This window comes from Myotis brandtii, unplaced genomic scaffold, assembly GCF_000412655.1.
Source record: "Myotis brandtii unplaced genomic scaffold, ASM41265v1 scaffold38, whole genome shotgun sequence".
NCBI lineage: Eukaryota > Metazoa > Chordata > Mammalia > Chiroptera > Vespertilionidae > Myotis > Myotis brandtii.
Window position 1 is genome coordinate 3,428,541 of NW_005364596.1, and position 12,632 is coordinate 3,441,172.

Here is a 12,632-nt window from a genome sequence, read left to right on the forward strand (position 1 = left end):
AGGTGTGCAAGCAGCTGATCGATGTTTCTCTCTCATCGATGTTTCTAGCTCTCTATCCCTCTCCCTTCCTCTCTGTAAAAAATCATTAAAATATAAATATAAAAAGAGAATTGCTGGCCTAGAGTTACCTCATTGTTGAATCTTCACTCAAGAGATTCCAGGGGTTTTAAGAGTTCTATGTCAGAGAGGGGGGACAGAGACCAAGTACACATTTCCCATTGTACCACAACTTTTTATAAGAGCAAAGAGAGTAGTGTGTTTTGGAACTTCTAGAGAATGCAGGTATTTGAGAAGTGCTGTCACCATGGTAACAATGGACATTTCTCTGTCTGGTGTATTACTTTGGAGAGACTCTTCTGAAATGAATTCTATCAATAATTGTTTTGTTAATCTTTGCTATAAGTGGCATTGGTTTCACTGATCAAGAAAAATGTGTTTTGAGCTTGCGGCACGATGGGTATGTTAGAGGACTTTAGTTAGCATAATACCCTCTGTCATCTGCGTTCTCTTACTTGCCTTTCATTCTGGCCTGTGTAATATAATGAATGGGATAGGTTAATGCGGTCATTTATATAAAGACTGAATTTCTCAGTATTTTGTCAGAGCATGTTTATTTCTTATTGTGCTTCAGGTGGCATATATTTAATCAAAAATGTAGAAGACACTGAAAAATATTGAGGGTTTTGGATAAAAATATTTCCCCTAACCCTTGAATGGTCACTAGATGGCCTGCTGGTATTGCATTTTAACTTGGTGTGTTCCGACATAAGGAAGTAGGCTTCTTGCTGCTGGTTTTAATCTAAAGAGATATTTTAAATAATGTTTTTAAATCTACCAGGAACTCTAGATTTTCTACTGCTATAAATTATTTAAAGGTATGTCTCTTTACGGAATGGTGGCTTAGTGCTCTTAAGTAGATTTTATACTGTACATAAAAACCAGACTTCGTAGCTCAGTTTTAAAGTGTTGCCAGAATGTTGTTTGGTGTTCATGCTTTGGAGGCATGTAGTTTAGATAATAGACATTTAATATTTACATAAAAATACGAATGCTCTAATGTTCAAATCTGTTGAGCAGACTTGGCTCAAGAAAAAAGTACAGAAAATTTACTTAAAGGAGAAGGTAAGAGCTACTACGCATTTTCAGGTAGTGAATGTTGTTTTCTGTCTTCCAGTTTCCAGGTAAAAAGAAACAGTTGTCTCTTTGAACAAAAATATGGATATAGTGCATGTTAGATCTTACAGTACATGTAATCAGTCAAGCAAAAAATCTCTTGAGTACTCATGTTACATTTTACAATAAGTATTTAAACATTCATAGCCTCTAAACCTACCTCAGTGGTAGCATATGAATGGTGTCCTGACCCCCTAATTAGGGGGACTCCTAGGAACACCCCTCATCTTCCTTTACCCTGAAATGCTGCAGAGCTCTGAAGATTAGATGAGGGATTGAGGTGTGCAGACACTTGCTCCTCCTGGCCTGGCTTATGATGTTTTTGTGTTAAACAGTAAATTCCCTGAAATCAAGGGTCTTAGATGTACCATTTGAAGGACACATTGTTTTCTAATGATGACTATGTCTCTGGAAATCCTGATGAATCCCAAATAAAATGGGAAGCTTGTGTGGCAGGGACATCCTTCTGTTGTCCAGACCCCTTATCTACTTGGAGGTGGTTTTGCTCCTATTAGAAGTTTAGCCCTAGTTTTGGAGTCTAAAAAGGTTTATTGTCACTAGAATGTGTGAGGAACTGGCTGTCTGCATTTGAAAATTCTTTTTGCATTCCTGATAGTTCTCTGTACACCTAGTCTACATAGAACTTGCTTCCTGTAAGCAAATGTTCCATGTTCGTCTCCATTCATGCTGTTATGTTGGTGTTAATTGCAAAAGATATTCACTTTATGAATCTTTTCCGAGGAGGGGAACAGTAGCAACCTTTTGAACTTGCACTTTGGCATTGGTTAGGCATCAGAAGAATTTTGTGTCTAAGTTGTGAGGCTAAAATTCATTTAAAAATATTGCTGGGTGTGAATTTTGAAAAGAAGAATTTTGTGAAATGCTTGTAATGAAAAGATTATTTTGACTCAAAAATAGGAAAACATTTTCTATTTCTTGAAAACAAAGTGATTATAGCATCTATGTTTATACATATAAAGCAGGACATTACTAACCGTGTTTTCATGCTAAAACTATGGCTTTATTCATGCACAAAACATTAACAAATTAATTTGGTTGGATTAATAGTATAAATGCTACCCTTTCATGTTCAAAATAATTCTCTTGGAGACACTTAGATTTGCTCACAAATTAGGCTTTATTCACAAAACATTAACAAATAATTTGGTTGGATCAATAGTATAAATGCTACCCTTTCATGTTCAAAGTAATTCTCTTGGAGACACTTAGATTTGCTCACAAATTATTTATACCTTTTATACTCTGGGTATTGTTGGAAGGAAACAAGACAGGATTGTTATAAATATTTGTACCTTTGCTCTTAAACTCGGCATGGTTGGAAGGAAACAAGACAGGATTGTTATAAATATTTGTTAGTTCTCAGTTCCTACTTTGAACATCTCTTCAGAGGGAATTGGTTCACATACCTGGTGGGCCTTCCCAAGTTGTGGCGTTCTGGAGAGGGACGATTCCAGGGTGGAGGCAGGAAGTACAGACCCAGGCACGAGGGGCATCGCAGAGAGCACCATGTACTGCTGCTCTTCATCAGTATTTGTGACCTGAGTCTAGTGATGCTGGTTTAGGAAACCAGCTAAAAATGCCCTGTGGCATCTAAGGAAGATCAAAGATTGGTCTGCAGGATGCTGTTCTCTGACCCTCCAAGATGGTCGACCGTTATCAGTGGTACATGTAGAGGAGAGGGAGAGTAGTCAATCCCAGCACAACATCAAAAAGGTATTCCCTCCTTACAGTAATACAGGGTTCAGAGATGGCAACGGAAGCTTTATGCAGAGTTGTCGTATCATTGAAGTTGAGAATGGAATGCTTCTCTTCCCTGGAGTCCCTGTGTCATTTGTTCCCAGGCTGGATTGTGGTTTCGAATTTCTAAGGGGACTAGAGTGATTGGAAGGGAGGTTTTCATTTTATTTACAATGATAGGATTTGAAAAAGCTGGTTGAAAATCATTCGCATAGAAATGTTTAGGCCTAACTGACATGTTGAGATATCTTTACTTTTTGTCAAGAACTTTACTGACACAGAAATATTGCATGCTGACCGGAAACCTTGGGAATTATAAATGCTTAATGAACTCATGAAAATAAATCAAGAATACCTTGTGAGAAAATGTTTTATAATTTAGTTTTTATGGGAGAAACAGTAATAGGTTTTTGTTTGTTTTGGATTTTTTTTTTTTTTTTTTTTGGGGAGAATAGTACTGGGACCTCAGTTCCAACACTTACCAATTCCCTGTACACCTCGGATAATAACCTTCTTTCTGTAGCTTTAATTCTTTGTTCTGTGAAATGAGAAACAATAGCGCCTGCCTGCCTCAGAATTGTACTGATGATTCTATGAGCTAATATGTGTCCGGTGCTTAGGACTGTGTCTGGCATGTAGCAAGCAAGGAGAATAGTACTGGGACCTCAGTTCCAACACTTACCAATTCCCTGTACACCTCGGATAATAACCTTCTTTCTGTAGCTTTAATTCTTTGTTCTGTGAAATGAGAAACAATAGCGCCTGCCTGCCTCAGAATTGTACTGATGATTCTATGAGCTAATATGTGTCCGGTGCTTAGGACTGTGTCTGGCATGTAGCAAGCAAACTACAATAACTATTTATTGAGTATTTTTTTTGTGTTAACTGCAGTGAAAGACAGTATAGCAGGAATTTGAGACACGTTACTAACCTTTCTCCTGAGCCTCAGTGTCCTCACCTGTAAAAACTATAGCGATAGTTTCTTCTACCGTCATAGACAGAAGTGTATGGAGATTAAATGCATTAATTCGTTTGAAATTCCTAGGACAACACTGCTATTACAGAATGCATTCAGTAAATAGTAACCCTGCAGTTCAGATACTTCAGTCATTTAATTGTCACAATGGCCCTGAAAGAAATAAATCAATAAATATTTTTAAGCCGCCCTAGCTGGTTTGGCTCAGTGGATGAGCAGCAGCCTGCGGACTGAAGGGTCCCAGGTTCGATTCCAGCCAAGGGCACATGCCTGGGTTGCAGGCTCGATCCCCTGTAGGGGGCGTGTAGGAGGCAGCCGATCAATGATTCTCTCTCATCATTGATGTTTCTATCTCTCTATCCCTCTCCCTTCCTCTCTAAAATCAATAAAAATATATTATAAAAAATATTTTTAAGCCACTGAGAAGGAGGCAGGTTCGAGATATTAGGTAACCTGTTCAAGGTTGCACTGTTAGAATCTGAACTTGGATCTTAGATACAAACATCAGAAATAACTGGCCTGCAGACCCCTATGGCTTTCTTGAATCTCTTTTTAGTTTTGAAGATGGTGTGTCCCTAATGTTTTGTGATTAATGTAAATATTTAAGTTTAATTCTGTTTTGCCATACTCCTCCTCATAAAAGTCCTAATGAATGTCAGACTTTTATATGTAACTTAAGTAAATTTTAGCATTTGTTTCCAGTCTGGTGGGTTTTAGTTCTTTGTTTTGCAGCTGGGAAAATGTGTATGTCTCATGACATCTATGAGAGCTTTACAGATCCAAAAAGCTAATTGAACATATAGGGTGTGTGAGCAGTTCACTTAATGCACATTACATTATTTTTCCAGGAAAAGTTGATTCTGAATTTTTATTTTGTAGTTGATGAAGTAATAGGCTTTGTACAGACTGCTGAAACTATTGATTGCCCTGTAATGTGCCTATGGGCAAAAACAGTTGGAAGGGAATACACAGAAATGATAATGATAACCATGTACAGGGTAATGTGTTTTTCTCATTTCCAAATTTTTTTTACTGCTATTTTTTACTTTAAAAATGTATTAAGTGCATTAAAGTGCGTGTATTAATGTATTATGTGTAATAAATGTATTAAAATGATTCCTGGAGTTAGAAGCACAGAATGGACTAGATTAAGAGAATCTATTTCTCTTGTTAGATAGAAGGAAGAGTCTTTTCTGTATGTAATTTTCTCTTCTGGTGTACAATGAAGTGACCCCCTCAGCAAAACTTAAGACATGTCCTCTTTACCTGGGTTCACTGGAAATGACATGTCTCATTCATCCAAAGTTGTTTGGTATTTATATCTACAAAGAGAAGACAGAGGCAGCGGATGGAAGCTTTCTTCCTTCTCCAGTGTTCTTTAATGCCCTGACATAGTCTTTACCATCAGTAGAGACAATGAACACCTTCAGCTGTGGGTACCTGGTGGATGCTTAATTGCAAAAGAGGGTCTAGAACAGGTGTAGGGAATGTCCCATCCTTGGGCCATATAAGTCCCAGGAAATCATTTGGTCTGGCCCTGCCAAGGCATTAGGGGTGAGTTAAATAAATATTTGACCAAATATAGCAGGGTAATTTTTAAGTTGATAATTTTGTATGGCCCACGAATGATATAAGTATCTAAATGTCCCTTGGCAGTAAAAAAGGTTCCCCACCCCTTGTCTAGAAGGTTAATGAAGTGTCCTGTGCTGTGTAGGGTCTCTCTCTCTCTCTCTCTCTCTCTCTCTCTCTCTCTCTCACACACACACACATACACACACACACACACACACACACACACACACACACACACACGTTTCCACTTTCCTCCTGTGAGCAGTGAGGCGGACATGCAAGCCAATAAGGGGCCTCCAGAAAGTGCCCTTCATGTCTGCGCTCCAGGAGCAATCTACTGGCTGAACTTGGTATGGCAGCAAACAGTGTTTCCTATTTCTTCTCTTTTTATTCTTTCTTTATTGTCCCTTCATGTTTATTCTTCTTATTTAATCTTGGGTTTATGATGAGAAACACCAGAATTTACCCATAGGAGTAGCCTGATTTTGGCACATGGTTTAGCCAGAGCTGAACTATCTTGTAGAATAATTGTTTCTAGATGCTCGGAACCCACAGCGATTGCTTGAGTAGTGGCACCCATACCTTTCATGAGGTTATCTAGCTTTGATATGCATAGCTGACCCTGCTTTTTTTCTCTATACGAGATATTAATGTAAGTCCAAAGATAAGTTGAAGTTTCTTCTTAAACGTATTCCTTAGGAAAAATAGTAGGGAGTGTCCTTAAAAAACCTGGTTTTCCATTAATATTTATTTTGAATAACTTTTTGTTAATTTTTTTTAATGGACTTTATAGTGCAGTTTTAGGTTCACAGCAAAATTGAATGGAAAGTACAGAGAATGAGTTCCCATATGCCCCCTGCTCCCCTCCCACCATGCACGCCTCCTGCTGACAACATCCCTCACCAGAGTAGTCCATTTGTTACAGTTGAGGAACCTCATTGACACATCATTGTCACCCATAGCTTACAGTTTCCATTAGGGTTGTACATCCTGTGGACTTTGACAAATGAATGATGACATGTATCTGCCATTGTAGTATCATACAGAATCGTTTCACTGCCCTGGAAAATCCTCAGTGCTCTGCCTATTCATCTTGCCCTCTACCCTCCCCCTGCCCCCAGCCCTGGCAACCACTGATCTTTTTTACTACCTTCAGAGTTTTGCCTTTTCCAGAATGTCACATAGTTAGAAGTATATGGTACGTAGCCTTTTTAGATGGTCTTATTTTACTTAGTAATATGCATTTAAGTGTCCAGCCTGTTTTTTCACGGCTACCTAGCTCATTGCTTCTTAATGCTGAATAATATTCCATTGTCTGGATGTACCACAGTTTATTCATTCATCTGCTGAAGGACTTCTCAGTTGTTTCAAGTGTTGACAATTATGAATCAGGCTGCTATCAACATCTGTGTGCAGGTTTTTGTGTGGACATAAGTTTTCAACTTATTTTGGTAAATATCAAGGAGCACAATTGCTGGGTTGTATGATAAGCATATATTTACTTTTGTAAGGAACCGGCAAATTGTCTTCCACCGGGTCTATCATTTGGCATTCCTATCAGCAATGACAGTTTCTGTTGGTCTGCATTCTCACTAGTTTTTAGTATTGTCAGTGTTTTGGATTTTGGCCATTCTAATAGGTCTATAGTGGTATCTCATTTTTGCTTTAAATTTAATTTCCATGATGACATAGCACGTAGAGTATTGTTTCAAATGCTTATTTGTTATGTGTATATCTTGTTTGGTGAGGTGTCTGTTCTGATATTTGGCCCAGTTTTTGAATGGGTTTTCTTATTGTTGAGCTTTAAGAGTTCCTTGTATATCATTTTGCAAATATTTTCTCCTTGCCAATGGCTTGTCTTATCATTCTCTTGAGAATTACCTTTATTTTGAATAACAAAGTATCGCTCGGATGAGATGAATGTATGAAAAGCTTTTAATCAATGCCAGTTTTATATGCTTATCAATGTTACTTGATAGATTTGGCTTAAAAAATTTTAAGTAATTACATACATTTAGTAATTATTCCCAGGAGTATGACAAATATGACCAAGCCTTGTAATGATCACCTGTGAGCAGCATATGAGTGTCTATGTTGTGATAATTACACAAGTGCTCTTGCAGGATAAATGAGGCTAAAGACTGTCCCAATCTCATCTTATATAATAAAAGCATAGTATGCAAATTGTCCCCTCGACTGGGAGTTGTTCAAGAGTTCAACCAGGGGGCGGGGCTGGCCAGGGGAAGGGAGGGAGTACCTGGCCGGCAGCTGGCAACTGCTAGGGACCCTACTAGTACATGAATTTTGTGCACTGGGCCTCTAGTGTTATATAAATGAGTACCTGGAGTTTGCATAAAATTTCCAGACTACATTTCATATGGGATCAAAAGTGCTGTTTCTCACCCCTGAAGTGGTGGAACATTGTGTCGTATTACTGAAAAGGTGGCTTAAGTGTCATGTTCTCATGACATGTTAAGGATAATAATGGTTATGTTTAAGTGGATTTTTTTTGGTTTGTTTCCAAATTCTTTTTATCATTACTTCTTTGAGGTCATATCTTCTCTGCAGTTGCCTGATTTTGAAGGTATATGGTACATTCTAGGAATTTCTTTCTCACTATATAATGGAACATTATGCATAGTGACTTCTTGTATGGGGGATTTTATCAGCTTAAGGGTAGACCAACTGACATTTGGAAAATTGATTGGAGAGGGACAGCATTCAAAATGCTCTTTTATACTTCTTTTAAAAAGTCTTATTTTGAAATTTTAATTTTTCTTCATTAAGGTAACCTTGAAGAACGCTAAAATTCAACAGTTTATTGTACTTTTGTTTTTGTATAGGATATTGTACCTGTAGATGCCTCTTATGAAGTAAAAGAACTGTATGTGCCAGAAAATAAACTTCATTTGGCAAAAACAGATGCAGAAACACTACCAGCATTGAAAATTAATAAAGTAAGTACTTTGTTACTTTTCATATCAAGTACTATGGCCTTAGGTACAGTTGGTAGTCTGTAAAATTTGTGGTTTTATAGTTGTGTTTGAGGGCAGGTTAGTTGTGGTGTGTATCACAATTTCCAGGATGGGAAATGTGCTGAATTTTAATTTGTAAAGCCATATCCCTAAATTATCATGGCTTTGATTTTTTTTTTTAGTCATAATATTTATTTATTGTTAAATATCAAAGAACAAAGATTATATAAGATTTTTAGGCTTATCAGAACTGGGATCTAAAAGGTTAAGAAATATTAATCTGCAATAACTAATTGAAAGTTAATAATTAATTAATTTAAAAAAATGAACATTTTTTTCTTTAAACATGTTTCCCAATCCCCTGCCAAAACCCTGAGTCTCCCTTTCTTATATTATTAAGAATATTTAACTCTAATGATATCATTGGGTATTTTCCCAATAAAAAAACTGCTTAGTTAAACTAGCTATGGTGACAATGGAAATTATAATTTACTAGAGGCCCGGTGCACGAATTTGTGCCCGGGTAGGGTCCCTTGGCCTGGCTGGCGATTGAGGCCTATTGGGGGGCCAGCCGGCCGGGGGGAGGGACTGTGGGAAGTTGGCCGGCTGGGGGGAGGGGCCGCAGGAGGTTGGCTGGCAGAGGGGGAGGGGCTGTGGGAGGTTGGCCGGCTTGAGCGGAGAGGGGCCGTGAGAGGTTGGCTGGCCGGGGAAGGGGCTGCAGGAGGTTGGCTGTGGGAGCACACTGACCACCAGGGAGCAGCTCCTGCATTGAGCACCTGCCCCCTGATGGTCAGTGCGCATCATAGCGACTGGTTGACCAGTCATTCTGGTCGTTTGGTCATAATGGTCGCTTAGATTTATATATACTGAGTGGCCAGATTATTATGACCACCTGACATTTGTAGGCAAATTAGCTATAATTTCGTGCTGAAGTTGATAGAGGGCCAGATCATTATAAACAGGGAAGCAGGTTGTTTACCACGACAGTAGAAGTGATTTTTTTAGAAGGTTAATGAAGTGTCCTGTGCTGTGTAGGGTCTCTCTCTCTCTCTCTCTCTCTCTCTCTCACACACACACACATACACACACACACACACACACACACACACACACACACACACACGTTTCCACTTTCCTCCTGTGAGCAGTGAGGCGGACATGCAAGCCAATAAGGGGCCTCCAGAAAGTGCCCTTCATGTCTGCGCTCCAGGAGCAATCTACTGGCTGAACTTGGTATGGCAGCAAACAGTGTTTCCTATTTCTTCTCTTTTTATTCTTTCTTTATTGTCCCTTCATGTTTATTCTTCTTATTTAATCTTGGGTTTATGATGAGAAACACCAGAATTTACCCATAGGAGTAGCCTGATTTTGGCACATGGTTTAGCCAGAGCTGAACTATCTTGTAGAATAATTGTTTCTAGATGCTCGGAACCCACAGCGATTGCTTGAGTAGTGGCACCCATACCTTTCATGAGGTTATCTAGCTTTGATATGCATAGCTGACCCTGCTTTTTTTCTCTATACGAGATATTAATGTAAGTCCAAAGATAAGTTGAAGTTTCTTCTTAAACGTATTCCTTAGGAAAAATAGTAGGGAGTGTCCTTAAAAAACCTGGTTTTCCATTAATATTTATTTTGAATAACTTTTTGTTAATTTTTTTTAATGGACTTTATAGTGCAGTTTTAGGTTCACAGCAAAATTGAATGGAAAGTACAGAGAATGAGTTCCCATATGCCCCCTGCTCCCCTCCCACCATGCACGCCTCCTGCTGACAACATCCCTCACCAGAGTAGTCCATTTGTTACAGTTGAGGAACCTCATTGACACATCATTGTCACCCATAGCTTACAGTTTCCATTAGGGTTGTACATCCTGTGGACTTTGACAAATGAATGATGACATGTATCTGCCATTGTAGTATCATACAGAATCGTTTCACTGCCCTGGAAAATCCTCAGTGCTCTGCCTATTCATCTTGCCCTCTACCCTCCCCCTGCCCCCAGCCCTGGCAACCACTGATCTTTTTTACTACCTTCAGAGTTTTGCCTTTTCCAGAATGTCACATAGTTAGAAGTATATGGTACGTAGCCTTTTTAGATGGTCTTATTTTACTTAGTAATATGCATTTAAGTGTCCAGCCTGTTTTTTCACGGCTACCTAGCTCATTGCTTCTTAATGCTGAATAATATTCCATTGTCTGGATGTACCACAGTTTATTCATTCATCTGCTGAAGGACTTCTCAGTTGTTTCAAGTGTTGACAATTATGAATCAGGCTGCTATCAACATCTGTGTGCAGGTTTTTGTGTGGACATAAGTTTTCAACTTATTTTGGTAAATATCAAGGAGCACAATTGCTGGGTTGTATGATAAGCATATATTTACTTTTGTAAGGAACCGGCAAATTGTCTTCCACCGGGTCTATCATTTGGCATTCCTATCAGCAATGACAGTTTCTGTTGGTCTGCATTCTCACTAGTTTTTAGTATTGTCAGTGTTTTGGATTTTGGCCATTCTAATAGGTCTATAGTGGTATCTCATTTTTGCTTTAAATTTAATTTCCATGATGACATAGCACGTAGAGTATTGTTTCAAATGCTTATTTGTTATGTGTATATCTTGTTTGGTGAGGTGTCTGTTCTGATATTTGGCCCAGTTTTTGAATGGGTTTTCTTATTGTTGAGCTTTAAGAGTTCCTTGTATATCATTTTGCAAATATTTTCTCCTTGCCAATGGCTTGTCTTATCATTCTCTTGAGAATTACCTTTATTTTGAATAACAAAGTATCGCTCGGATGAGATGAATGTATGAAAAGCTTTTAATCAATGCCAGTTTTATATGCTTATCAATGTTACTTGATAGATTTGGCTTAAAAAATTTAAAGTAATTACATACATTTAGTAATTATTCCCAGGAGTATGACAAATATGACCAAGCCTTGTAATGATCACCTGTGAGCAGCATATGAGTGTCTATGTTGTGATAATTACACAAGTGCTCTTGCAGGATAAATGAGGCTAAAGACTGTCCCAATCTCATCTTATATAATAAAAGCATAGTATGCAAATTGTCCCCTCGACTGGGAGTTGTTCAAGAGTTCAACCAGGGGGCGGGGCTGGCCAGGGGAAGGGAGGGAGTACCTGGCCGGCAGCTGGCAACTGCTAGGGACCCTACTAGTACATGAATTTTGTGCACTGGGCCTCTAGTGTTATATAAATGAGTACCTGGAGTTTGCATAAAATTTCCAGACTACATTTCATATGGGATCAAAAGTGCTGTTTCTCACCCCTGAAGTGGTGGAACATTGTGTCGTATTACTGAAAAGGTGGCTTAAGTGTCATGTTCTCATGACATGTTAAGGATAATAATGGTTATGTTTAAGTGGATTTTTTTTGGTTTGTTTCCAAATTCTTTTTATCATTACTTCTTTGAGGTCATATCTTCTCTGCAGTTGCCTGATTTTGAAGGTATATGGTACATTCTAGGAATTTCTTTCTCACTATATAATGGAACATTATGCATAGTGACTTCTTGTATGGGGGATTTTATCAGCTTAAGGGTAGACCAACTGACATTTGGAAAATTGATTGGAGAGGGACAGCATTCAAAATGCTCTTTTATACTTCTTTTAAAAAGTCTTATTTTGAAATTTTAATTTTTCTTCATTAAGGTAACCTTGAAGAACGCTAAAATTCAACAGTTTATTGTACTTTTGTTTTTGTATAGGATATTGTACCTGTAGATGCCTCTTATGAAGTAAAAGAACTGTATGTGCCAGAAAATAAACTTCATTTGGCAAAAACAGATGCAGAAACACTACCAGCATTGAAAATTAATAAAGTAAGTACTTTGTTACTTTTCATATCAAGTACTATGGCCTTAGGTACAGTTGGTAGTCTGTAAAATTTGTGGTTTTATAGTTGTGTTTGAGGGCAGGTTAGTTGTGGTGTGTATCACAATTTCCAGGATGGGAAATGTGCTGAATTTTAATTTGTAAAGCCATATCCCTAAATTATCATGGCTTTGATTTTTTTTTTTAGTCATAATATTTATTTATTGTTAAATATCAAAGAACAAAGATTATATAAGATTTTTAGGCTTATCAGAACTGGGATCTAAAAGGTTAAGAAATATTAATCTGCAATAACTAATTGAAAGTTAATAATTAATTAATTTAA

The 12,632-nt window shown here is 38.0% G+C and overlaps 1 protein-coding gene across 5 annotated transcripts in view; it reads left to right on the plus strand.

Moving 5' to 3' along the window:
- Positions 1–12,632, plus strand: part of PAPSS1 (3'-phosphoadenosine 5'-phosphosulfate synthase 1) — a 120,024-nt gene that overhangs the window by 32,692 nt on the left and 74,700 nt on the right. For all 5 annotated transcript variants that reach the window (XM_005872422.2, XM_014544738.1, XM_014544740.1 and 2 more), the window contains exon 6: positions 8,323–8,436. In XM_005872422.2, the coding sequence (XP_005872484.1) occupies positions 8,323–8,436 (114 nt within the window). The remainder of the gene's footprint in view (positions 1–8,322; positions 8,437–12,632) is intronic.